Source organism: Bubalus bubalis, chromosome 13, assembly GCF_019923935.1.
Source record: "Bubalus bubalis isolate 160015118507 breed Murrah chromosome 13, NDDB_SH_1, whole genome shotgun sequence".
Classification (NCBI taxonomy): domain Eukaryota; kingdom Metazoa; phylum Chordata; class Mammalia; order Artiodactyla; family Bovidae; genus Bubalus; species Bubalus bubalis.
Genome location: NC_059169.1, coordinates 70,319,504 through 70,345,703, shown reverse-complemented (window position 1 = coordinate 70,345,703; position 26,200 = coordinate 70,319,504). Strand labels below are relative to the sequence as shown.

The 26,200-nt window shown below is 46.4% G+C and overlaps 2 protein-coding genes across 5 annotated transcripts in view; one reads left to right on the top strand and one right to left on the bottom strand.

The window, feature by feature from the left end:
- Positions 1-26,200, bottom strand: part of EBPL (EBP like) — a 95,530-nt gene that overhangs the window by 34,815 nt on the left and 34,515 nt on the right. Inside the window, exon 4 of one of the 3 annotated variants that reach the window (XM_044926961.2) lies at positions 1,970-2,067. The exons of the other annotated variants lie outside the window; for them this stretch is intronic. Within the exon in view, the coding sequence (XP_044782896.2) occupies positions 2,049-2,067 (19 nt within the window). The 3' untranslated portion in view covers positions 1,970-2,048. Of the gene's footprint in view, positions 1-1,969; positions 2,068-26,200 lie in introns of those variants that run through there. 3 annotated transcript variants of the gene reach the window in all.
- Positions 7,263-25,532, top strand: ARL11 (ADP ribosylation factor like GTPase 11). Of its 2 annotated transcripts, XM_025263228.3 has the most exons (4): positions 7,263-7,563; positions 7,991-8,071; positions 8,355-8,918; positions 24,730-25,532. In XM_025263228.3, the coding sequence occupies exons 3-4, from the start codon at positions 8,373-8,375 to the stop codon at positions 24,763-24,765; spliced, it is 582 nt and encodes a 193-aa protein (XP_025119013.1). In that variant the 5' UTR covers positions 7,263-7,563; positions 7,991-8,071; positions 8,355-8,372; the 3' UTR covers positions 24,766-25,532. The 2 variants fall into 2 exon arrangements, with proteins under 2 accessions (XP_025119013.1, XP_006063634.1); XM_006063572.4 differs by lacking the exon at positions 24,730-25,532 and having other exon boundaries at positions 7,271-7,563; positions 8,355-9,979.

Below are 26,200 nucleotides of genomic sequence, written 5' to 3'. Positions count from 1 at the left end.
TCTTTCTTTTCTAATATAAGCATTTAAGTGTAAGAGTTTTCCAAGGCTTTCGCTGTAACCCACAAATCCTGATATATTGTATTTCATTTGGCTCAAAATATTTTCTAATTTCTTTTGCACTTTCTTAGGTGGTCCATGGGTTTTTTAGAATTATTTATTTATTTTCCATTTTAAAAAATTCATTTACTGATTTTTGGCTGCACTGGGTCTTCACTGCTGCGCGGGCTTTTCTCTAGTTGCAGCAAGCAGGGGCTACTCTTGGTTGTAGTGCATGGGCTTCTCATTTCGGTGGCTTCTCTTGTTGCTGAGCAGACTCGGGCTCATGGCCTTCTGTAGTTGCGGCTTGCAGGCTCACAAGCATAGGCCCAGAAGTGGTTGCGCTGGGGCTTAGTTACTCCTCGGCATGTGGGAACTTCCTAGATCTGGGATCAGACTGATTCCTATCCACTGCACTACCAGGGAAGTCCCAGAAGTGTATTATTTAATTTCCAAAAATGTCGGGTGGGGGGGTGCTTTTCTACATATCCGCCCATTACTTTCTTATTGTTGTTCAATCGCTGTGTTGTGTCCAACTCTTCTGTGACCCCATGGACTGTAGCCCCGACAGCCTCCTCTGTCCATGGGGTTTCCCAGGCAAGAATACCGGGGTGGGTTACCATTTCCTTCTCCAGGGGATCTTCCCGACCCAGGGATCGAACGATGGCTGGTGGATTCTTTACCACTAAGCCACCTGGAATGCTACCTTACTTCCCCTGTGGTCACACTAAGGAGTATACTCAGTGTGATTTCAATTCTTTTATCATCTTTTTCTTGGCTGCAAGGCACAACTTGTGGAATCTTAGTTCCCAGAGCAGGGATTGAACCCAGGCTCTCGGCAGTGAAAGTGCAGACTCCTAATCACTGGACTGCCAGCTGCTGCTGCTGCTGCTACTGCTAAGTCGCTTCAGTCGTGTCCGACTCCCTGTGACCCCATAGATGGCAGCCCACCAGGCTCCGCCGTCCTTGGGATTCTCCAGGCAAGAACACTGGAGTGGGTTGCCATTTCCTTCTCCAATGCATGAAAGTGAAAAGTGAAAGTGAAGTCACTCAGTCGTGTCCGACTCTTAGCGACCCCATGGACTGCAGCCTACCAGGCTCCTCCATCCATGGGATTTTCCAGGCAAGAGTACTGGAGTACTGGAGTGGGGTGCCATTGCCTTCTCCCAGGCAGGACTGCCAGGGAAGCCTCCAATTCTTTTATAACTATTGAGACTTTTCTAATAGCCCACCATACAGGCTACGTTGGTGAGCGTTCTGTGCTCCTTCACTTGGTCCGCATGCAATTATTGTACATACTGGCAAGACAGCATTCTGCTCCAAAGTGGCAAATAGGATCCAGGTAGAAGCAGGCTCCCTGCTAGGAAACAGACTGCATGCTCCCTTAAAGGAATCAGACCCCAACTCAAAAAATAAGAACATGATCCTTCTGCTTGTTACCCCATTTGTCTTCTGATTCAGGGTCTCCTGTTGTCATTCTGCTTGGTTCCATGGGAACTCAGAGAGATGATGCAAAATAAGCACGCTATTTTAAAAAATTTGGAGAACAAAAATGAGCCCTTGAAAATATTTTTAAAAATCATGGATAAAACCAGAAAATATAACAGAAGGGTTAAAAGATAATGTTGAAGAAATCTTCCTGGAAGTAGAATGGAAAGGCAAAGGTGTAAGGGACTGTCCTGGTGGCCCAGTGGTTAAGACTCCGAGCTTCCCCTTTAGGGAGCACGGGTTCCATCCCTGGTCAGGGAACTAAGATTCCCAACGCCACGTGGTACGGCCAAAAAAAGAGCAAAGGTGTAGAAAAGGAAAATTTTTTTTTTAATTAGAGAATAAGTCAGAGCTCAACAACTAAATAATAGGATTTCCAGCAAGAGACATAAAAACTGGAGAGGAGACTCAAGAAGATGTCCCAGAACTAAGAGTAACTCACTTGTAGGAGGAGGTAGCGGAGTGAAGGACCTGCTAAGTTTCCCGTGTAATGGATGAAAAGAGACTCATATCACCAGATGCGATTATGAAATCTTGGAATTCCTGGAACAAAGAGAAGATTTTATGAATCTCCAGAGAGAAAAAAGTCACATTTAATGGATCTTGGTCACACTTAATGGATCAAGAGTCAGTCTGGTTTCAGATTCTCAACAGTGACAGTGGATGCCGGAACACAAAGAAGCAATGCCTTCAAAGTTCTAAGAGGGGGACTTCCCTGGTGGTCCAGTGGTTAAGACTCTGCTTCCAATGCAAGGGGCGCAGGTTTGATCCCTGGTCAGGGAACTAAGATTCCACATGCCATACAGCGTGGCCAAAAACAAACAAACAAAAAAACCAAAAAAACAAAGTCCTGAGAAGAAATAATTCCATCCTAGACTTTCATACCCATTGACACACTGTCAAATCGGTTGCTAGAGTAAAATAAAGATAGTTTCAGAGATTCAAGGTCTCATAAAATGGTACCTCCCACGCATCCAAGAAAATGTGCTCCATCAAGACAACAGAGTGACTTGACCCAAAGAAAGGGGAAAACCTAGAATCCAAAGCAGAGGATTAACACAGGAGTGAGTTCAAGGGGATCTCGCAGAGCATGTGTGGACCATGTGGAGAGTGACCAGTTTCAACCGAGGTGGCGTTACTTAGAGGCTCAGTGAGGGCTGTTTCCATCAAGCTCTCTGCAGCCATCACACTCTCTTTACCTGGAGGAAAACGCTCCCAGGCCACCCTGGCTCAGATTCATGTCTGTACCTGCTAGGCTCAAATGCGTGCTGATGAAGTCTCTCTCCTCTTCTCTCTACGCCCCGCAGGCAGGATCAGCTGAGGACACTCCCTGAGGACCTACCCCAAGAGGCATTCTGATTCGCCAGCTCCTGAGAACTCAAACTACAGAGCAGTCCATTCCTAGTGACCACGGATGACCAGTACTTAAGGCCTGCCAGCTACCCCAACCACAGTGAGTCGTATGCTTCCCAAGAAGGGCTGTGCCCACCAGCTGCCCCAGAAGGGGCTCTTACAAAACTCCCAAGGGAGCTAAAGTCAGGTTCAGAAACTCCATAGCTCATCTTTCCCTGGGAGCCCTCATCTATGTTCCTTCTTAGTGAGATCTGCGCTTGTTTCATAAACTAATGTAGATATCATGTATGATACAGGTGAGGGGCTTAATCAGTGATACCTCTTTTTTAAAAAACTTCAGTTTAAGACGATGTTTCCTTTGAGGTGTGAGTATATGAGTGACTATGCTGTGTGTGTTTAGGGTTGTACATACAAAGCACAATGAGGGAAAAGCAAGGGCAATGTGCATCTGCCCAGGTAACAGAGGCTTCCAGACAGGGCAACTTTCAATTTCTTGCAGAAAAAAACTGTGAGACTGACAAGGTCCCAGAAGCTTCTGAGCTATGGCAGAATCAGAGGTTTTGTATCTCTTATATAATTTTATATAACTTATACCTCTTCTATTTTTTTTTATATTTTACTATGGAAAAGTTCAAATGTATGCAAAATGCAAAGACTAATACTGTATACCCCTGACCTATCTAGCTTCACAATTTTCAATTTATGGCCAATCTTGTTATATTTATATTCCAAGCCACTTCTTCTCCTTTGACAAGCAAATCTCAGAGTCACATAATTTCTCCTGCATTTTCGTCTTATACTTCTTACAGCCTTCTCATTATTTAACAAATTCTTATTTAAAATAATAACAGAAGATAATTAGGCAGACAACTAGGTATATGGACTAACGAGTAGATAATTAGGTACATGTACCAACATGGAGAAATCACAGGCACACTGTTAGATGAAATAAATAAGTTGCAGACATCACAATTACATTTAACAAAAGACCCAACCAAACAAAAATAAATAATAAAATAGAAGTGTGCTCCAAAACACATAAGCATATCATAGAAAGATAACTGCAAAAACGTACACTGAACTGCGGATTCTAATGATCTCTGAGAAGGGGAGTAGTGATTTGGGGGTTGAATTTAGGAGCTACACCTTGTAGACTTTTATATTGTTTGACTCTCATACAGAAGAATATATTCACCATCACTTAGGTAATGCTTTTTAAGAAAGAAGAAAATCGAAGTAAATACTTTGCTGCTTACTGCCCAGAGTGACAGAAAGTCATCTGGGAAATGGAGAAAAGTCTCAAGTGCTGATTGGAGTTTCTGAGAAGTGACCTTCCACACTCCTTTCTAATCAAGTGATTTTTTTCCTGCCAACTAAAAATACACTCGCCAGTTCAGGAAACGTGGCTGATTGAATAGCAGCTGCTGCCAAGGACCTACTTTGCATATTAAAACAACCTTAGTAGAAAAGTAGCAAAACCTCCCTGTCATCAGTTCCTGTTTGAACAAGGCTGAAGCTTATCACACACGTCTCTCTTGGCCTCCACATTAGCCTTCCTGTGTATTTTCACAAGACAGCCTCTGGCCACTGTGTCAGGAAACTTCCTGCAAATATTGTAAAAGCAGAAGCTGAAGGAGCTTGAGTGCAAAGCTAACATTCTTCGGATCTTTCTCAGTTTCAAAGAGCAGATCACCCACTGCTGTTTCCTTTTCCTGTGTGTTTTTTAAGTGACAAAGATCCACTGCCAAGATACTATTTCTGTTCAGAGCCAGCGAGAGAGAGCAAAGAGAGACAGGCACAAAAATTTCCCCCAGCTCCACCATGGTGGAGAGATGGTGTTTTCAGTAAAATGGAAACTAGAAACATGGAAAAGGTCTGGAAGATGAGCTGTGCTGTAAATGTAAAACACAAGTCAGCCAAAGTGATAATAACTCAAAGTACAATTTGTGATGCTAAATACAGACATTTAAAGAGTCTACAATATTATACTCTGTATCTAATTCTATTATATGATATCCTAGTCTCCATAAGCATGAGTAACATTGACCTCTCCCATTCATAAAGCATGCAGATGCATTTTGAAAGATTTACTTTTTTTAATTGGGGAATTCTCTGGCGGTCCAGTGGTTAGGATGCTTTCACTCCCAAGGGCCTGGATTTGATCCCTGGTCAGGAAACCAAGATTCCACATGCTGAACAGTACAGCCAAAAAAACAACAAAAAAAAACCCTGATAGACTATACAGAGCACTGCTCATAGCTGCTCAATAAAGTGTTGCATTGAATCTGTTATGTGGCAGCCGGGATGGGAGAGGAATTTGGGGGAGAATGGATACATGTATATATATGGCTGAGTTCCTTTGCTGTCCACCTGAAAATATCACAACATTGTTAACCACCTACATGCCAATGTAAAATAAAAAGTTCAAAAAATCGCACTGTATTTATAGAATATTAGAGCAGAATGAAATTTAGAGATGACCTAGTCCTACCTTTTTGCTTTACAGATTAGAAAATGGGGTTCAGAAAGATTAAATAACTGACCCAAGGCAACATAGATAGAAGCAGCAGATCTGGGCCCCGAATTCAGATCTCTAGTTCATCAATCTGCCTTCTTCCTACTATATGATGGTGCCTCACGATTCCAGGCTCACTCTTCTGCTCTCTCTCATTTGCTAGACAGCAAGCAAGAATTACTGCAGCATTTCCTCTGATTTCTTTTCTTTGGACTTGACGACCGAGCTACCTAAGCAACCAAGTATGAGCACCTGGGACATGCCCTCCCCCCACCCCCCGCACACACACACTGATAATTCTCATTAAAGACAATCTTGGAACAAAGCATGTGCTGGAAGAAGACAACCTTCTACCGTGGAATGCTGGGGAAATACAGCAGACACTGCTGCTCACTGAACACTATTCTCACTTCCTTCTTGCTTAGAATAGTGCAACTTTATTCAGCTATTGAGAAACAGAGACAGTATGTTCAGAGGTGAACCCTGCCTGGCCCAACCAAGTCATTTCATTCTCTCGGACAATGAGATATTAGAACTGACTGGGAGGCTTTGGGGGAGTATTTCCTTCCTCATACAAGGAAGGTGTGGTACCCCTTACCACACACACACAGCCCATGAAGACCACGGTAGCCACAACCACAGACTCACAAACGAACAAAACAACAGTAACCTCAACAACACAGTGCTGCCTAGCTTTCTCATTTTTCCCAGTTGCTTCCTCCTATTAAATAGAGCAGCCTGATGACATCAGTCATCACAATAAGATGCTTGCCATTTACAAAGCACTTCCTTGGTGAGTAACACGATGCGATAAAAAAGAAAGAGATGAATTATAAACCTCAGCAAGATCATGAGCGAATTATTTATCCCGTCTGAGCCTGTTTCTTCATTGGTAAGATGAGAGACTCACAACCCCCAGCTTGGTTCCTGACATTTTAATGAAAGAATGTGCCGGAAAGCCGAGTTGTCACCCATTATGAGAGCCAAATCACTGATGCTCCAGATCCAAATCAGGATCTGCTACAGAAGCAAGGGCTTCTGACTGGCCAATGTTTTGAAAATTCTATTTTCCGGGGGCATCATTTCTACTGGGAAAAATATAGTGACACTGTTCAGGAAAAAAAAAATTAAAAAAGCTGCTTAATCGTCCTTAATTTTAACTTTATAATTTTTAAATAAAATTTTAAACTTCTAACTTTAATATAGTAGTAGTAGTTCAGTAACTGAGTCATGTCTGACTCTTTGCAACCCTGTGGACTGCAGCACACCAGGCTTCCCTGTCCGTCACCAACCCCTGGAGCTTGCTCAAACTCATTTATATATATATGCATATATATATATATGGTGGCCCAGATAGTAAAGAATCTGCCCCCAATGCAGGAGACTCGGGTTTAACCCCTGGGTTAAACCTGGAGAAGGGAATGGCAACCCACTCCAGGATCCTTGCCTGGAGAATTCCATGGACAGAGGAGCCTGGTGGGCTACAGTCCATGGGGTTGCAAAGAGTCAGACACAACTAAGTGACTAAACACTTTAACACTTTCACATATAAGGTAAACCATAAAATTATATATCTATATTATATAAATTATAGGTATATAATTTTATATTTTATATATTTAAATATATATATTATATATATATATATAGGTTTACTTTCAACACTTTAGACCTATTTTTTAAGACTGTTTTAATACTATTTAGGCAGTTCTTAAGCACATATGGTTCCAAGCAAACAAAAGAATCTCCAGGCACCAGAAACACAGGGAGGCATGAGCTGAAAGAAAAGGTCCAGTTCTCAGCTTTCTGCTTGGAGGGGATCTGAGATCCTGAGAGGAAGAGCAGGAGAGAAGCAGCTGAACACGACCCGGTTCCAAGCCAGGCGCCCGCCCTCCTGCCTATGGAGTCTGAGCTGCAGAGACGCGGGAGCTGCGTCGGGGCTCCTAGGGCAGAGCTGAAGGGCAGAGAGCATCCTGGCGGCACCCAGGGTGCCAAGCTCCGGGAGCCCCGGCGCCGGGGGAGGGGCTCAGAGCCGGCCCCGCCCCCGCCCCCCAGGGGAAGGAAGAAGAAAAAGGGGAACCGGCCCATCCTCTCACACTAAACTAGCCTCTCAGGACTGAAAGCCGCTGCCCTGGGAGGACCACACAGAGGGGCAGCCTAGAAACTCTGAGGTAATTGTCATTTTTACGCTTCTACCCCTGGCCTGAGGATTGAACTGAGGGCATCTCATTTTCCTCCACGGGGCAGCTGAAATCTATTCCTGGGCCTGAGATGTCCCTTCCCCTGTTCCAGCCAAGGTTTCCTGGGACTTAAGGTGGGGACAGGCCTTGGTCTTAACACTTGAGATTCTTCAAAAACGTGTGTAATGTTCTGGAGGTGATTTATGTCGGTAAGCCACTGGAGGAAACCACTTTGCTCTGACCGCTTCCTTTGCCTGCAGTCAGCAGGATTTATAAATAGGCACTTTTAACGGGGTGGCAGCCTGGTCCTGGGTGGGGCGGGGGCACGGATGTTCCAAAGGCTGCAGAAGTCACCACCAGCCCCCTGCCCACTTTTCTCAGTGCACTGACCCCGAGATAACTTCCCCTTGGGGTTTAGGCTTCCAGGTGGACACCAGAGGCTTGAAGCCACGGACCAGCAAGAATCGAAGACATCCTTCAGTCACTTCTACTCAACCAGGTTTGTCTAACAGAAGTGGGTTGTGCCTCCTTGCCTTAACTACATAGGAATGGGAGCTGACGTTCCATGTCTTCAGGGGGAGACCCTGGTCTCTTCTCTGCAGCAGGCACCCCTCCCCCCCGACCCCCAGAGATAGGTCAGCTGATGCTGACTCACACAGCCCTACTTCCGGGGGTTTGAAAGATGACACTGTGGACATTACCTTGGGTGTAGAAGCCCTTCTCCCATGGCCCACACGGATTTGTGTTCCTTCCGACGAGTGCACCTGGCCTTTCTCCCCTAGGGTCTGGCAGTGGCCCCCATGGGGTCTGTGAGTTCCCGAAGTCACAGGGCGGAAGCCCAGGTGGTGATGATGGGCCTGGACTCGGCCGGCAAGACCACGCTCCTGTACAAACTGAAGGGCCACCAGCTGGTGGAGACCCTGCCCACCGTGGGTTTCAACGTGGAGCCCCTCGAGGCCCCCGGGCAGGTGTGCCTCACCCTCTGGGATGTCGGGGGGCAGAGCTCACTCAGGACCAGCTGGAAGGACTACCTGGAGGGCGCGGCCGTCCTCGTGTTTGTGCTGGACAGCACAGACGAGGCCCGCTTGCCCGAGGCAGTGGCTGAGCTCACGGAGGTCCTGGAGGACCCCCACCTGGACGGCGTCCCCCTCCTGGTGCTGGCCAACAAGCAGGAGGCACCCCACGCCCTGCCGCTGCCCGAGATCCGAGACAGGCTAGGCCTGCAGAGGTTCCCGGGACTCTGCTGGCAGCTGCGGGCCTGCAGTGCCCTCACCGGCGAGGGGCTGCCCGAGGCCCTGGGGAGCCTGAGGCGTCTCCTGAGCTACCGCAGCCCCCCGAGTCTCCAGGTGAGTGCAGGGGGCGGCCGTCGGGAGACCTGAGAGCCTCGATCTGGGCAGAGCAGCCTGTCTTCTCTGCTCTTACAGACTGGAACACCAGCTAATCCTGGAGAGAACCTCAAGTTCTGTTTATCAAACAAGGAACCCTCCTAGGCTCAGACACAATATTTAAGTCTTGGGACTTATTGTCACCGGTGTTTATGTTGCAAATCAGCTACTCTTGGAATAATGATACTCTAAGTGTTCCAGGTGGTTCAGCAGCAAAGAATCTGCCTGCAACGCAGGAGACATGGGTTTGATCCCTGGGTCGTGAAGATCCCCTGGAGAAGGGAGTGGCAACCCACTCCAGTATTCTTGCCTGGAGAATCCTGTGGACAGAGGAGCCTGGCGGGCTACAGTCCATGGGCTCACAAGAGAATCGGACATGACTTACCGACTAAACGACAACAAAGAAAAAAAAATACCTCAACATAATTTGTTTAGTAATTCATCATTACCACGTGTGAACTGAGAAACTGTAATAACAGAACAAGTGGCTGCCGAATAATTAAGACCTAAATTCACAGAGGGAAAGAGGTTTCAAAATCAGATCAGAATATCCGACTTGGACATGTTCACGATCTTATGAGTTATTGTCCTTAGTAGCCCCCTAAATCGCAAGCAGTCAGGGCCAGCAGGGTCAAGCCTGCTTCCAAAGGACCTCGGGTTAGAAGTTGGCTGGGGCACTCAGCCCTGGACAGAGGCTGGGAATTCAGACCTTCCAAAATCAATCACCTTCTCTGACCCTGACTAGTCATTCTCTGGAGGAGGGCGTGACAGCCCACTCAAGTATTCTTGCCTGGAGAATCCCATGGACAGAGGAGCCCGACGGGCTACAGTCCATAGGCTCGCAAAGAGTCAGACATGACTGAAGCGACTGAGCATGAATGCATGGATGCACAGCCCTTCTCCACCTTTTTGTTATCCTGTGCTGGTCTTTTTCCAGAACCCTTCGTTGTTTTCTTTCTGTTTTCCTTCTTTCTTCTCCTTGTCTTGTATAGATTCCCTTAAAGATCAATCAGTTTCATTCATCCATTTATTCATTCACTTAATCAAAAATATGTCGAGCATGGAATTTGTGGCAAAGGGCAATGAGTTTTAGATATGAAGCGGGGCCTCCAGATGGGAGGCGTGAATTCTGAAGATATGAAGAGCAGCAATGTACCTCTCCCTATTTACAGGGAAAGAGGAAGTTGAACATAGCATCCTAGAAGGGTCCTCGGAGAGGGGGTGGTGATCTTTACCTAGGATCCTTGAAGCTCCTGAAATTATTTCCAAAAAGATCAGAAACTTTCATTAGATTTTCAAAGGCACCTGTGACTCCCTAAGGTAAGAAGCACCAATCTGGTCTTATCCTTCATCCAACCCAGGAATACTTCCTATAATCTGAGTTTTTTAAAAGCAAGCTGCTTCCATTTGGTACCTGCTCTCGTGTTAAACAGCTCTAAATGTTGGATATTCTTTCCCTCTTGGGTTCCATCAGACTCCTAAGAGCTCCTGACAGTGGCTCTGCCCCCTGTGGAATGACACGTGACAACTGGCCCTCGACACCCCTCTGATGTCTGAGAGGTCCCTCTACCCAAAGTCTCCCCTTCTAACAGCAGCTTAGATGCGCCTGGCCTTTTCCACCTCTTGCCAGTTGATGTGTTTCAAGACTTCCTGTGTTGGACACAGGAAAGTACAAAGATGCAAAGAGAAAGGGAACAAGACCTCCAGGCTCAGGGAGCTCTGGGTGGGGAAGCAGAGGACATGATTCCCTTGAAAAGGTGAGGATGGGAGTTTACTGTGCATGTGCTGGGGCCAGTTCTGTGCTCAGTCCCTTACAAGAGATGATCTCTAACTCTCCCAATTCTGCCAAGTAGGTATCCTTCCCATTTTATAGAATTAGACACTGAGGCTCGAAGAGGTTGTGACTTGCTTGAGGCATGGCTCTTAAGTGACACTTTTGGAATTTGAACCAGATGTTCTAGCCCTTGATGATGCCTGCGTTCTTCCACGACATTGTGCTTCTAGGAGGTTTAAGCCAAGGTTGACATTTGATTGGCAGATGAGATGGGGGAGCAGTCTAATCAGAGGAAAGAGATTGTTTGGAGGCATGAGGAATAAGCCAAAACAAAACAAAACAAAACAGAAACAGGAGGTTGGGGGTGAAAGGGGAAACAAAACCAAAAGGAGGGACTTTCCTGGTGGTCCGGTGGCTAAGCCTCCACGCTCCCAATGCAGGGGGCCCAGGTTCGATCCCTGGTCAGGGAACTAGATCCCACATGCTGAAACGATGACCTGGCACAGCCAAATAAATGAATACATGTTACTTTTTTTTTTTTTAATGGAGAGAAATTTCAGATCCAAGTTGAGAAGGCTTCCCTGATGGTTCAGATGGTAAAGAATCTACCTGCAATGTGGGAGAGCCAGGTTCCATCCCTGGGTCGGGAAAATCCCCTGGAGAAGGAAATGGCAACCCACTCCAGTAGTCTTGCCTGGAGAATTCCATGGACAGAGGAGCCTGGTGGGCTACAGTCCAGGGAGTCACCAAGAGCTGGACACAACCGAGTGACTAACACACACACACGAGAAGGCTTAGACTTTCATCATCAGGAGTTGGTCTCAGAGAAGTGAAACTGTCTGGCTTCCATTTAAGAGGCTAATTTAGTGGCAGTGTAGGGGTGAAACAAAGAGAAGCGTGAACACTGGGAATGGAGAGGCAGGGAAACCCGGTGGGTGCCTGTCATAGTCACAGAGGAGAGGAAGACAAGAACACTGAGAGCCATTTTTAAGAGAAAAGGCTGAGAGAGGAAGAACTCGAAGACATTCAAGGTTTTGAGCCTATGTGGCAGGTGGGATTGGAATGAACTGAGAAGGTGGACACGGGAGGAGCAGGTTGTGAAGGGGTCAGAACCGCTGGGCTCTGCTGGGTCAGAATGTGTTTATAGCTCTGTTCACACTGTCATTATCTGCAGACCCTGGGGCACCCAGGACCCCCTGGAGGTATCTGCTGGTTTCTGTTCATGGAAGCTCATCTCCTCACGTGATTTGTCCTGTTTTCATTGTGAGCTCATCTTCAGCAGGGTGTGCTTTTCCCATGTGACTGCCTTGTGCTCTGGGTTGTGACAGGGTAGAGTTCCCCATCAGCTGTCTACTAGATGCTGGGGCTTTTGATTGTTTGAGACCAGATATTATGTTAGTTTCTCCGCTTAGGGCTCACAGACCTCCCAGGCAGTAGAAATCTGAACTCTACTCATTCACAAGCCAGGCCCCAGAGATGAAGTTTCTGACAGACGACTGTTTTTCTTTGCATTCATATCCCAAGATAAGACCATCTGCTTTCACATGCCTGGCTGAGCTGATGAGCAGACTTTTCTAATCCCCTTTTGAGAGGTGGGTGCCACTTTAATGCTCTTGCTTTTCTGTTGAGCTCAGAGCAAAATTTTCTCCCCTCCAAACAAGAGTGAGGCCACATCTCCCATCCCCATGCAGATGCCGACTGCAGCCCAGTCCCTAGAATCTCGGTTTGGCTTCTCTAAGATGCTCTTGGACTCCAGGCTTCACTTAACTGCTTTGGCTATGGTTTTTCCCCTTCATTTCTACCACTTGGATTTCTCTCTCTCTTTTTTTAATGTTCAATGATAGGCTACATTAAAACATTTTTTCTGACTACAGTTTACCCAACACTTATGACTCCATAGTGGAAAACATCTGCCATGTTGCTAGGCACCTGCCAGGGTCCCAGTAAAGGCTGAGAGGAGAGCAGGATGGCCTAAGGCACACAGGTGGTGGCTGGCTTTGCCTTCTTCAGGTTTACCCATCTTTCCCCCTGCTTCCATTCCAACCATGGCGGGTCTGGAGGGAGGGTGGAACCCCCTCTTCCTTTAGAATCTTGCCGGTAGGACTGGGGATTCTACTCTCCTGGCTGCTGGCAACTGGAAGGTGGGGCAGTGTGGCCAGTCGGATGGCCTCAGCCTTTGGCTCCCCTCCCAAGTCAGGCCGGAGCCCACCAGGGACGTGGAGAGGGCAGACAGAGGGGCTTCCCTCCTGCTCTTCTGCTCAGATACACATATGGGTATATACATGTACTTACACCACAGAGCTACAACACAGGGAACCTTAGGAAAAAACAAACTGTGCCTTCTGTTTTATTTTGTTGTTTAAAAGGTATTCTCCTTATGGGAGAGGTATTTTGTGTGTTTCAAATCACCCACACCTTTCAGATCCACCTGCCTTCCATTAACCCATGAGCAGGAGTAAGGAGGTGCAGGAGCTGATGTGGCTGAAAAGCACATGTCTATTGCCTTCTTATATATAAATGAACTTTTTCTTTCTGCAAACACTGTATACAGTGAGATTTATTTCATGTTGGAGAGCCGATTACCTCTTTGAATATGGGTTGAGCTTCTCCCTCTCTGACTCACTGATTTTTACGTTTATTTATGGCTGTGCTGGGTCTTCCTTGCTGCGCAGGCTTCTCTCCAGTTGTAGTGAGCAGGGGTCACTCTCTAGTTGCGGTGCACGGGCTTCTCATTGCAGGGCTTCTCTAGTTATGGATCATGGGCTCTAGAGCACAGGCTCGACAGTTGTGGCTTCGTTGCTTCGAGACAGGAGGGATCTTCCCAGGCCAGGGATCGAACCCCTGTCTCCTGCACTGACAGGTGGATTCTTTACCAATGAGTCGTCAGGGGAGCCCCTCTGACTCAGATTCTGAAGATGTTTCTCCCTCCCCTCTTGGGCAGAAGTGATCCTTCGGTGAAAGTTACAAACCATGGGAGTTGGGTTTTGGTTTGGTTCTGCTGAGTTTTAAGGTTGGGGCTGTCCATCCTCAAGGATCTCTGCACTCGCCTCCTCCTGTTGGGGCTGGGGGCAGCTGTGTCCTCTAAAGTGGGCCAGGCCCCCCTTCTGAGCACATGCGTGAGCCGGGATCTTGCCTTCCTTCTCATCCTCTGCCACCCCCAGCGTCCCGGCTGCAACCTCAGGTCATGTGGTGCAGTTGCTTCTATAAAGACTTGTCTTCCTTCAGAGCCCACCTGATGCAACTCAAGACCCACACAGAAGCCCCCGCCCCTGCAGACAGACAGATGCAAGTCAGACAGCAGGAATGATGAGACTGTTCAGGCCACGCCTCTCGTTGCAGAGGCTGAGCCAAGATGGGAGAGTCCCTGAGTGAGTGGGAGGAAGACCCCCTGGAGGAGGGCATGGCAACCCATTCCAGTGCTCTTGCCTGGAGAATCCCAAGGACAGAGGAGCCTGGTGGGCTACAGTTCAGAGGGTCACAAAGAGTTGGACACGACTGAAGCAACTTAGCACATCGTACACTTTGAGCAGGGCTTCTGCGTGTAAAAGGACAACGTCATGACCCAAGCAGAAAAAGATCAAAATTCTGTGGGCCTAATCCTTTGGCCACCTGATGAGAAGAGCAAACTCATTTGAAAAGTCCAAGGTTGGGAAAGATTGAAGGCAGGAGAAGAAGGGGGTGACAGAGGATGAGATGGTTAGATAACATCACCAACTCAATGGACATGAGTTTGCGCAAACTCCGGGAGACAGTGAAGGACAGGGAAGCCTGGCGTGCTGCAGTCCATGGGGTTGCAAAGAGTCGGATACGACTTAGTGACTTAACAACTGTCCTGCCTGGGGAGAAATTCTATTAAACCAGCATTCCAAACTCCTCAAGGAAGTCATGTGCAGAGGTGCCCCTTTCTACTACTTTGAAGACAAGATCGAGTTGTCTGGGTCGATCAGGTGATCCCCAGGAATCAGGAGCTCTGGGCGGTGGGGCGGAGCAGATGGCTGGCTGTCAGGTTCTGTCACAGCCATGGGTCACGAGGTTTTTACACAAGCTTCGGGGTGGACCCATCACACACCCTTCCTTCCCCTCAGTCAGTGTTGGTGACTCAGGGGATTTCAGAAAGGAGCTCATGGGACATGCAACCAGCAGGTTCATCCCGAGGCGCTTCTCAGCGTTTTCTAGATAGAACTTGAAGAGCTGTATCCACATCAGTAAGAAGCCTGGCATTTGCTCCCCCGGCTCTGCCTGCTACACTCTGAGCTCAGGCCAGACTATGACGAATGTACTACCTGGGGGGGCTGCTTCAGGAGAGACAAAGAAAGCAAGCAAGCTGTTGAGACTTGTGGTTCCACGTTGTGAAATGCATAGACACGTGACTCTACTGTCTCCCCATACCTGACAGGAGGGACAATAAAGGGATTTTTTTTTTTAAACGCCAAAGCCCATAGGGACAAAGAAAGCAGAAGTGAATCTGGCAGGCTTGAGGTAGCACTAAGATTACAGAAGATAGAAAGTGATTCACAGACCAAAGAAAGTGGAAATATAAGTTGCTGGGGGTTGGCATGTATGTACGTATGTGTGTGTGTGTGTGTTCAGTCGAAGGACTCACTCTGTACTGCCCTGGTCTAAGTGTTGAAGGTGTATTAACCTACATAATCCCCCAACAATGTGAGAGTTTCCAACCTGATCTGGGGGATGAGGCACAGAGAGGTTAAACAACTTGTCCCAGGTCACACAGCAGAATTTGAACCTCTGCAGAAGTGTGGCCCAGAAACCTTGGTCTACACAGCCTCACACAAGCAAGTCCTTCTGACACAAACCCCAGGACATCTCAGGACTTCGGCTCTCATGAAGCAACAAAGGGAACATAATTTGTGGAAAGTCTGTATGGAGAGACATATCCTCAGACTCCTTTGCTATTTTATTCAGTCTGGACAACTGGATGCTTTCAGTTTATTCTCTGGAGGTGTTACCAGTTGAGGATGAGATGAGACATCTATTCAAAAATTCCTTGAAAGTGTGTGAATGGACTAGTGAGGCTGCCTGACCCGCCCGCTTCCAGCGCCCAGGGGCTGGCAGCGAGGTTTACACAGGGAAGTGGGAACTGGGAGCCCCTCTCTGGGAACTGGCTGGCTGGAGAGAAGATACAGCATTGGCATCTGAAGGTCCCCGGATGAACCAGCTGGCTCACCAGTTGATCAGCCCTGCCGCCCATGAGCCAGGACTCACACGAGCTTCTGGAAGCTTTCTGGTATCTTTCTCTTTCCTCCACCTGCATTTTTATTATGGAAAATGTAAACATACAGAAAAGCTGAAAAAAAAATACTATAATGAACACCCATATGCCCACCTCTTAAGTACTACAATTGCTAACACCTTGGCATATTTGCTTCATCTTTAGATAAAGGTATGTACATATAGTGTATTTCTGAACCATTTGAAAATGACTGCAGACATTATATTTCACCTATACATATTTCAGTATCTCTATTCAAAGAATAAGGATCTCATCAGCTCTAACCCACATGCATTATCACGCCTGAGAAAATTTCAAATAGTTCCCAAATACATTCTGATATTCAATCCATATTCAAATTTCCTGCACTGTCCCTAGAATATCATTGCATCTGGTTATTATGTCTCTTTATTCTCCTTCCTAGAACAGCCCTCCTTCCATTTGTTTGCCCCACAATGGTGACATTTTGAAGGGACCAGGTCATTCATTAAAGAAGCATCTCAGAGCTGATGTGTCTGACTGTGTCGTGCATCATTTAATTGGTCCCCATATCACTTGTAAATGCTGTCAAGTGGAAGTCAGGTCTAAAGGTACGATAAGATTCAGATCAAATGTTTTTGGTGACACAGGGAGGTGACATTCTCTACTTCATGCTGCATCTCATCAGGGGACAACGTTTGATTATCTCACTAGTGAGGAAGCAAAGCTCCATCTCTTGCTGAAGGCAGTGAGTGATGGATCGCTCCAGTGGGAAGAAGTGATAATGCCTTACTCAAATAGGAACAGATAATAAAGGACGACAGGACATCTGAGAAAAAGTCTCCAGTATGAGAGAGAGAAAGGAAAAAACTCAGAGGAAAGAGGAGAGAGAGATCATTGCAGGAAGTAAAAGAAAACTTCCCCCAAATGATAAATCTCCTTAGAAATATGAGAAGATCTCACATCCATGAAGCAAGATGGCTATAAATAAACATTTAGAAACCAAGAAAGTGCTCTTGGAAATCTACACTGAAAATCCAATACAAAGTTGGAAGACAGAGTAGAAGTAGAAATCTCCTAAAAGGTAGAACAAAAAGATAAAGGAGGAAAAATTGGGAAATAAAACATAAGAAAACTAGGGGATTAGTCTCAAAGTTTAGCATCGGGATAATGATGCCCCAGAAAACTCAGAGAGAATGAGAAAGCAGAGAGGTGAATTATCAGATAAATAAATAAAACAAGAACATTTTTCAGAACACATGAGTTTCCAGCTTGAAAAAGTCTAAGGAGTTGCCCAATACAAATGCATGTTATAAACATGAGCACAATACTGTTCAATTTCAGAACATCCTAAAAAAGACAGGTCACATACTAAAGGTCAAGAACCAGAATAGCATTAAACTTAACAGCAATACTGAAACCGGAAGGATAATGGAACAAAGCCTTCAATATTCAGAGGGCAATTTGAACAATAAAATGGTATGATAACCCCCAGGATCAAAGAAATATCGATGAGTGCATGCTGAGACAGATAACTAAATGAATGACTAAATGCATGGAGGAGAAGGAACAGCTTCATCTTACAACAGAATTTCATTAATGACTGTAAAAGGAATGAGGCAAATAGAAAATTACTATTAAGTACATTATATTAATAACTATTTATAGGTAAGATTCACCAGTGGATGCTAAAATTTGATAAGAGAAAGTTTGAGGACAAGCAGGATATTTGTGTTATCTTTGAGAATGTCTACCAATATTTTTACTAACTATAAAAGGAAAAATAATAATGAGAATGAGAAGCCTAGCATGAACTACTTAGCCGAGTGATGAAGGTGGGCATCCTGAGGAGAGAGTATAGCATCAGCATGGAGCCCTGACATGAGGCAGGAAGACAGGCACGTCGTTTCGGTGGCATTCTCAGCCCAAAGTCCATAAGCTCAACCGAATCATGATAAAGCATCAGAAAAATCCAAACCGAGGGACATTTTATAAAATAATTGACCAGTATTCTTCAAAATTGTTAAGATCATAAAAGAGACAGACTGAGGACCGGTTCAGATGGAGGAGACTAAGAAGATGTAGCAACTCAGTATAACGTGAGGTCCTAGATTGGATCCTGGAAAATAAAACGACATTATTGGAAAAACTGGTGAGATCCACAGTCTGCCACTTTGTTAACATAGTGTACTGAAGTTAATTGCTTAGCTGCCTTTTTTTTTTTTTTTTTGATGTGGACTTTGGTGTGCATCCCGGCTGTGTAAGATCTTAGAATCAGGGGAAGCTGGGTAAAGGCGTTAGCTAGAACTCTGTAATGTTTACGCAATTTTCTGTAAGTTGAAAATTATTTCAAAATGGAAAGTTAAGAGAAAACAGAGGGAAAATTATTTCCCCCTAGAATTTTACACCCAATCAAGCTATCAATCATTTATGAGGACAGAATGTCATTTTCAGATAAACGAGAATGCGTGCGTCTTTTATTGGAAGGGTACTGGTCGTCACGCTCCTTCAAGAGAATAACCTGAAATGAAGACCAGGGATGTAGGCATTGTGAGATTCACCACCAGAGGGAAGCAGAGGAGTTTTGAGAAACCAGCTCTGTGATGGCCTCCAGAGCAATTACTATAGAAGGGAAAGAGAGAATGCGTGGTTCTTAGAAGGATGTTGCAGATAAACCTAGCAAAAAACCCAGTGGCTTCCTCTTATCTATTCGATCGCATCAGTGAAATCCACAGCTCTGACAGTTTAGGGCTGTATTATTGATAAGCATTTATCAAGAGAAAACCAAGCAAACAGACCAAAAAAAAAAAAAAAAAAAAAAATCTTGGGGAAACAAAAGTTGCACCATAAGGAAATATAGTATACTCAATGGAAGTCGTAATAATATAAGTACTAAAATATTCATTTAACCAAAATGGCTCTACTGGGAGGATGGAGGAAGGAAAATATGTGTGTGGGTGGAGCATGGGGGAGAGTGTGAGAGGGTTAAATAATTCTCTTCCAAAGATGTGTAAGGTTGAAAAATCAAGGAACAGCAACATAAATTTGGGGGAAAATAGAAAATATGACAAGACACAGCTAAAATAGCTGCTTCTGGGGAGAAGTAATTAAGACTTTGTTGGGAGACTGTGTGTTAGAGGCTCAGTCATGTGCGACTATCTGCAACCCCATGGACGGCAGCCCGCCAGGCTCCTCTGTCCATGGGATTCTCCAGGCAAGAATACTGGAGTGGGTTGCCATGCCCTCCTCTAGGGGAGCTTCCCAACTCAGGTATCGAACCCCAGTCTCCTGCATTGCAGGCAGATTCTTTATTGTCTGAGCCACTAGGGAAGCCCCAAGCAGTAGACTGCTGTTTTCCATTATAGGCCTCTGGGTTTTATTTCACTTCTTAAACTAGACACCTGTATGGCTTTTTATAAAAATGAAAACTACATTTTAAATACTAAATAAGGCAAGAGCAACCAGAACATCACGGATAACTTTGTTTCAGTTCAGTTCAGTTCAGTCGCTCAGTCATGTCCAACTCTTTGCGACCCCATGGACTGCAGCACGCCAGGCTTCCCTGTCAATCACCAACTCCCGGAGTTTACTTAAACTCATGTCCATCGAGTTGGTGATGCCATCCAGCCATCTCATCCTCTGTCGTCCCCTTCTCCTCCTACCCCAATCCCTCCCAGCATCCGGGTCTTTTCCAACGAGTTAACTCTTCACATGAGGTGGCCAAAGTATTGGAGTTTCAGCTTTAGCATCATTCCTTCCAAAGAACACCCAGGGCTGATCTCCTTTAGGATGGACTGGTTGGATCTCCTTGCAGTCCAAGGGACTCTCAAGAGTCTTCTCCAACACCACAGTTCAAAAGCATCAATTCTTCGGCACTCAGCTTTCTTTATAGTCCAACTCTCACATCCATACATGGCTACTGGAAAAACCATAGTCTTGACTAGACGGACCTTTGTTGACAAAGTAATGTCTCTGCTTTTTAATATGCTGTTTAGGTTGGTCATAACTTTCCTTCCAAGGAGTAAGTGTCTTTTAATTTCATGGCTGCAGTCACCATCTGCAGTGATTTTGGAGCCCCCAAAAATAAAGTCAGCCACTTAATTTAAGCATCTAAACCCAACTAACTGTAGGGCTCGAGTCAGGGTCTTAACCCTGCCTATTTGGTATTCCTTCTTGTCCAGATTTCGGCTAGCACTGACCTTCACCTGGCTGGCCCAAAGACTCTGCCCTCTGTTTTCCTCTGCTTTTCAATGCCTCAGAGCATACAGGTTTACACCCTTGAGCCGTGGAAGAGTTCTTTGGTTGTCTGCTCTGTTCTCTACACCTCTGCTGACTGCTCCCTCCTCATCTGGCCTCCAGGGCTGCCCTCTCCCACCAGAAGCTGACCTGGATTAAGCAGGGTGGTCACCTGGTTCTCTGACCACAGGGAGCCTGTGAGCTGTTTAACCTTCAGAAGTTTCTCAGGACTGGCTGGGCTCCTTGACGCACCTTTGCTGCAAAACGCTGCTGGCAGCAACTGGCTGAAGAAGCCCTTTATCGTTTTCTTGTGTGCCACCGGTGAGCATGGTGGTATTTTTGGCCCCGACTCTTCACTCCTTTCTCCATCCACACGTTTGCTATGGCTTCATCGTGGATGGAGTGTCCTTTGTCGACACTGGGGTTGGCCATGTGACTTTCTTTGGCCAATGGGCTGTCAGCAGATAGACACAAGCAGGGGTTTGAATAGTGTTTGCACGCGGGGGTTTCCCTCTGCTGACTCTGCCATCAGAAGAACAAGCTTCAGCTAGCCTGCTGTCCGAGGAGGAGAGGATGAGAAGCATGGAGAGCAAAACCGCCAAGGACTTCCCTGGTGGTTAAGAGTCCACCTGCCAATGCAGGGGACGTGGCTTCGATCCCTGCTCCAGGAGGATCCCACATGACAAGGGGCAACTAAGCCCATGGACCACAACTCCTAAGCCTGTGCCCTCAAGACCACGCTCTGCATCAAGAGAAGCCACCGCAGTGAGAAACCCTCACACCACGGCCAGGGAGTACCCCCTGCTCACTGCAACTGGCAAGAAGCCTGAGCATAGCAACAAAGACCCAGCACAGCCAAATATAAAATAATTTTGAAACAAACAAAAACCTACTAAGTAGTCCAGAGACCTGAAGCCACTGCAGCCCAAGCAGAGATGGCCAGCTGAGGCCAGTCGGGATCAGCCAGATTCTGGTCCCCCACAGGGCTCCGAAGACAAACGCTTACCACTGCATGCCACTAAGAAGACTGTTGTGTGTTTTTGCTCCGTGGTGCTGGGTGACTAATACAGGCACTAAATGTTGGAAACCACCTATCTATAGTTTTATACCATGATTTCACTGGTTTATAAAATAATGCTCAAGGGTGGTATCCCAAGGTCGAATCATAAAAAGAGCTTGAGTCTTGAATCATTTACGAGCTAAGAAAAGAACTAACCTCAGATAGGGGTGGTGGATGACAAATGTCCTACGAACTTGGCGTGTGCTTTGACATTTTTACAGAGGACAGTCTGACATAAACATGGTCACGCCCGGGGCATATGGATGTTGAGAGGGAAGATGCAGTGATAACGGCTACTTCTCAGTTTTGTGTGAAACTGCTTTTTGGAATTCTTAAGATTCCTTGGTTTTCCGATTTCACATGCTCCCAGGAGGAGTGCCTGGCCATAAAACTGTCTTCCATCTTGTGGGTGTTCAGTTGATTCTAACTTAATGTGAACATACAGATTAGATGCTATGCTGAGAGCAGGTTTTAGTTAAGAATGGAGAGCAGGCAATGGGTTCTGGAAACAGAGATTCCTATACAATGTTGATCAAAGCAGAGAGGAGGAAGACAGCACACAGCAGAGGGGGAATGTACCTCAGCTGAGGACCCCTGGGATTTAATCGCACTCAGTCCTGTAGCAAACCACCTTCGCTCTTCCTGAAGAACCATCTCTGCTTGGAATGGGGCTGCCAAGTGGGAGGGACTCAACCAAAAACATGGGGGTCTGGGGATGTGAAGAGGAGGGAAACCAGGGATGAAGGACCAGTTCACAGATTCAAAGGCTGTGGTTCACATCTTGCTTGGATTTAATGGAAAAAAAAAAAAAAAAACAGGGTAATACATTCTCAGAATGCCAGCCAGGGTAGCCAGGGCTGAAGTCTTCCAAATCAGGACTGTGGGACTGAGTCACGTAATAAAAGTCTCCTCCCAGGCCCAGGGGCTCCCCTGGTGGCTCAGACAGTAAAGAATCTGCCTGCAGTTCAGGAGAACCAAGTTTGATCCCTGGGTGGGGAAGATCCCCTGGAGAAGGGAATGGTAACCCACTCCAGTATTCCTGCCTGGAAAATCCCCATGGACAGAGGAGCCTGGCGGGCTACAGTCCGTGGGGTCACAAAGAGTCAGCTGTGACTGAGCAACTAACACTTTCACTTTCTTTCCCAGGCCCAGGGCATTCCCAGCAGATGTTGGGGAACACAGGATGAGGACTCGGAAGGCAGAAAGCAAGAAAAAGCAAGACTGCTGTCTAAGGGGCTCTGGCCTCAAAGCAAGCAGCACCCTCTGGGTGCTGATCTGGGGCGGGGGCAGGGAGGGGGGCACGAGGAAGAGGATTGCAACAGATGTGGAGGCGTGGGGGGGCCCCTCTCTCCCCTGCTGCCTCCCAATGGTTCAGCTACCAGGCAGGCTGGGAGGTGGTGGAGAGCTAGGGCGGAGCGGGATTAGGACTGGGGCAATGGTCCAGGCAGGGCTGACTCACGATGAGCTCAGGTTCACTTTTGGGAGCAATTGGCGTCCAAGGAGATGCCATCTGGGGTGCGGATGCAGCCACGAGTCAAGGCAGCTGACAGCTCTCACGATGTGGCTGTGGCATGTGGGCCAGCGCTCCCCAAGCTGGGATCTGTAAACCACCGGTTCTGAAGGCTGTGAAGGGCTGTTGGCCTGAAAAGAGGGTTCCATGGTCCAACAAGCTTGGGAGGTGTTAGGTTTAATGAAATTACACAGGTTTCTCCACTGCAGGACATCTCAAAGCCCTTAATATGATGACAGGAATAGCCAGGCTCTTAAGCAAGAACTGTGGTGTTGGAGAAGACTCTTGAGAGTCCCTTGGATTGCATGGAAATCAAACCAGTCCATCCTTAAGGAAATCAACCCTGAAAATTCATTGGAAGGACTGATGCTGAAGCTCCAATACTTTGGCCACCTGACGCAAAGAGCCAACTCATTGGAAAAGACCCTGATGCTGGGAAAGATTGAGGGCAGGAGGAGAAGGGGACAACAGAGGATGAGATGGTTGGATGGCATCACTAACTCAATGGACATGAGCTTGAGCAGGCTCCGGGAGATGGTGAAGGACAGGGAAGCCTGGCATGCTGCAGTGCATGGGGTCGCAAAGAGTCGGACACGAGTGAGCGACGGAACGACAACAAAAGCAAGGCAGGCAGGATTAGAGTGTACAGATTTCAGTCATGATCACGGAACCCTTTCTACACAGAGCTTCGGGCTAGTGAACTACTGACACTTTCCAGAGTGGGACACTAAAAATACCCCAGCCACCTGATGCCCAAGCGGGCAGTAAATCACTGGCCTTCAAGCTCCAGAATGCAGGCCAGGCCTGGCCTACCATGGCCGTGGGCGGCTGACCCTTGCCAGATGGCCCAAGTCCACTTCTTTGCACCCAGGCAGCCAGTGGGGCTAGGAGGAGAGGGGCCCCCAGGAGGCAGGAAGCGGCTGCAGGTGCGTCCTGGGTGTGGGGTGGTTAGAGGTGGGCGTGTCATGGGAGGAAACGGGGTTCCCTGGGAAAGGGCAGTGGCTTCCACAGTGACAATTGCTTTACTATTAATAAATACAATCAGGGCATCCCGTCAGAACCCACAGATCAGCCCCTCAAATTACCCCACGGCCACCAGATGTCGCTGTTGCAGGGAGCATGAATTTGCAGTCCCATCTCCCTACAGGCAATGACTTTACCGAGACAGTTCAAATTGTGGGCGCTCAGATGCACATGAGACCCACCCAATTCCTGCGACCCAATTGGGTGAGACCCTGCTTCCAGTTGTTAGTGATTAGATCGCACCAACCCCACCTCCAGCACCCCTGGGACCAAAAGCAGTCCGACCCCCAGAATGTAACCAAGAAACGCCAAAAATCTGTGCATGGTTCCTTTCAGCACAAAACAGCAAATCAGAAAATGATAGGCCAAGACAAAATACTTATTTTTTTAACTAAAATGCATCATCAGCAAACACAGAACAATGAAATTGAGAGGCTCCTCAAGTATAATGAATAGACCCAGATGATCAAAAATGTACTGAGGTTGAATTTTTTTGACCATTAAAAAATCCAGAGGGTGGGATGATTTGGGAGAAAGGCATTGAAATATGTATAATATCATATATGAAACGAGACACCAGTCCAGGTTCGATGCACGATACTGGATGCTTGGGGCTGGTGCACTGGGACGACCCAGAAGGATGGTATGGGGAGGGAAGAGGGAGGAGGGTTCAGGATGGGGAACACGTGTATACCTGTGGCGGATTCATTTCAATATATGGCAAAACCAATACAATATTGTAAAGTTAAAAAATAAAATTAAATTAAAAAAAAAAAACTGGAACTAAAATTTGGAAGTGTTTAAAAAAAAAAATCCACACAACTGAACGGTTTTCATAGCTTGCAGGCTTCCAGCAACATGTCTAACAGGTTGGACTTGAAAAAGTACTTATTTGATGTGGAGCATCTTTTAAGTCTTTGTTGAACTTGTTACAAAATTGCTTCATTTTATGTTTTCTAGGAGGCCCATGGAATCTTAGCTCCAGGCCAGGGATAAAACCTGCACCCACTGCATCAGAAGGTGAAGACTTAACCAATGGACTCCCAGGGAAGTCCCTAAAAGTACTTTTAAGTGACCTAGGTTCTAGTTCACTAAAAAGCTATGTGGACTTGGGCAGGTTATCCAACCTCTCTGAGCCTTAGTCTCCTTGTGTGTGAACTGAACCTACCCAGGCCCCACCCCCCTTTTAAAACATTTTTATTGGAGTATAGTTGCTTTACAATGTTGTGTTAGATTCTGCTGTACAACAAAGTGATTCAGTTATATATATATATATACACACACACACATATATATACACACATCCATTTTTTAGATTTCCTTCCCATTTAGGTGACCACAGAACATTGAGTAGAGTTGCCCATGCTACACAGTAGGTTCTCATCAGTCATCTATTTTATATATAGAAGGGTATAAATGTCAATCCCAATCGCCCAATTCATCCTCCCCTACTCCCTGCTCAAGGCCCCTTTAAACAATATATGATTCTAGGATTCTAAGCGTGGCCTTGAAGGGCCCATGTGCAGCTGGGAAGGTGGATATAAAAAATAACAAAACAATACGAGGCCACTTAAGTGACACAGACAAGGGCTACAAGAACGCAGAGTCCTCCTCTTCTGACTGGGGGACTGAGAGAGGCTTCCAAAGGGGAAGGGATTAAACACCTAAAACCCAGCACTGCAGCACACTCAGCACACTTGATCCCTCCCTTGAAGAGTTGGGAGGTGGCCAATCCAATATTTTAAGATGTCAACTTGATCTGTGTGGACATAAACATCTAAGGAAACTGGTTTCCAAAAATAAATGATAACTGCTACCTATCAGCCTCTGTGAGCGCATGAATTTCTCAAGGATGGGGGCATGTTCTGTAATTCTATCCAGTTGGTTCTGTGTGGACAAGTATAGTATCCTGCTAGTTCCTGGATGATAAATCTGGGGCAAGGGAGAGAGAGGAAGGGAGCGGGGAGGTTAAAACCCTTCTTCACATGTTAAAAGTATCCTCTCCCACCTATGTTAATACATGCACAGGCAACAGCTTGAGAAATGGAAACTAAATTTGTAATAGCAATTCTGTCTGATGATACTGGGGGTTATTTTTCTTTTTGCTTATCTGGATTTTCCATTTTTATCAACAGGCATGGATCAATTGTATTTTTTTTAATGCAAAAACATCTGGGAAGGATGATACATCTAACCACTATCAGTTACTAGCACCTTAATATGAATTAATGGATGTAATCTGCATCCTACAGTGAAGCAGTGTTTTTGTTATGTTGGGTCAGCCGGACTGTCAAGGCAGTGGAAAGGGAGAGAAGATGTAGAGTTTCTAAAAGGACAGTGAGTAGAGGAGGCCTGCCAGGGTGTTTATTGACCTCGAGGGAGTTTTACAAGAGTAAGGACAGCAACAGTTAACCTTTCTCATTCAAAGCTT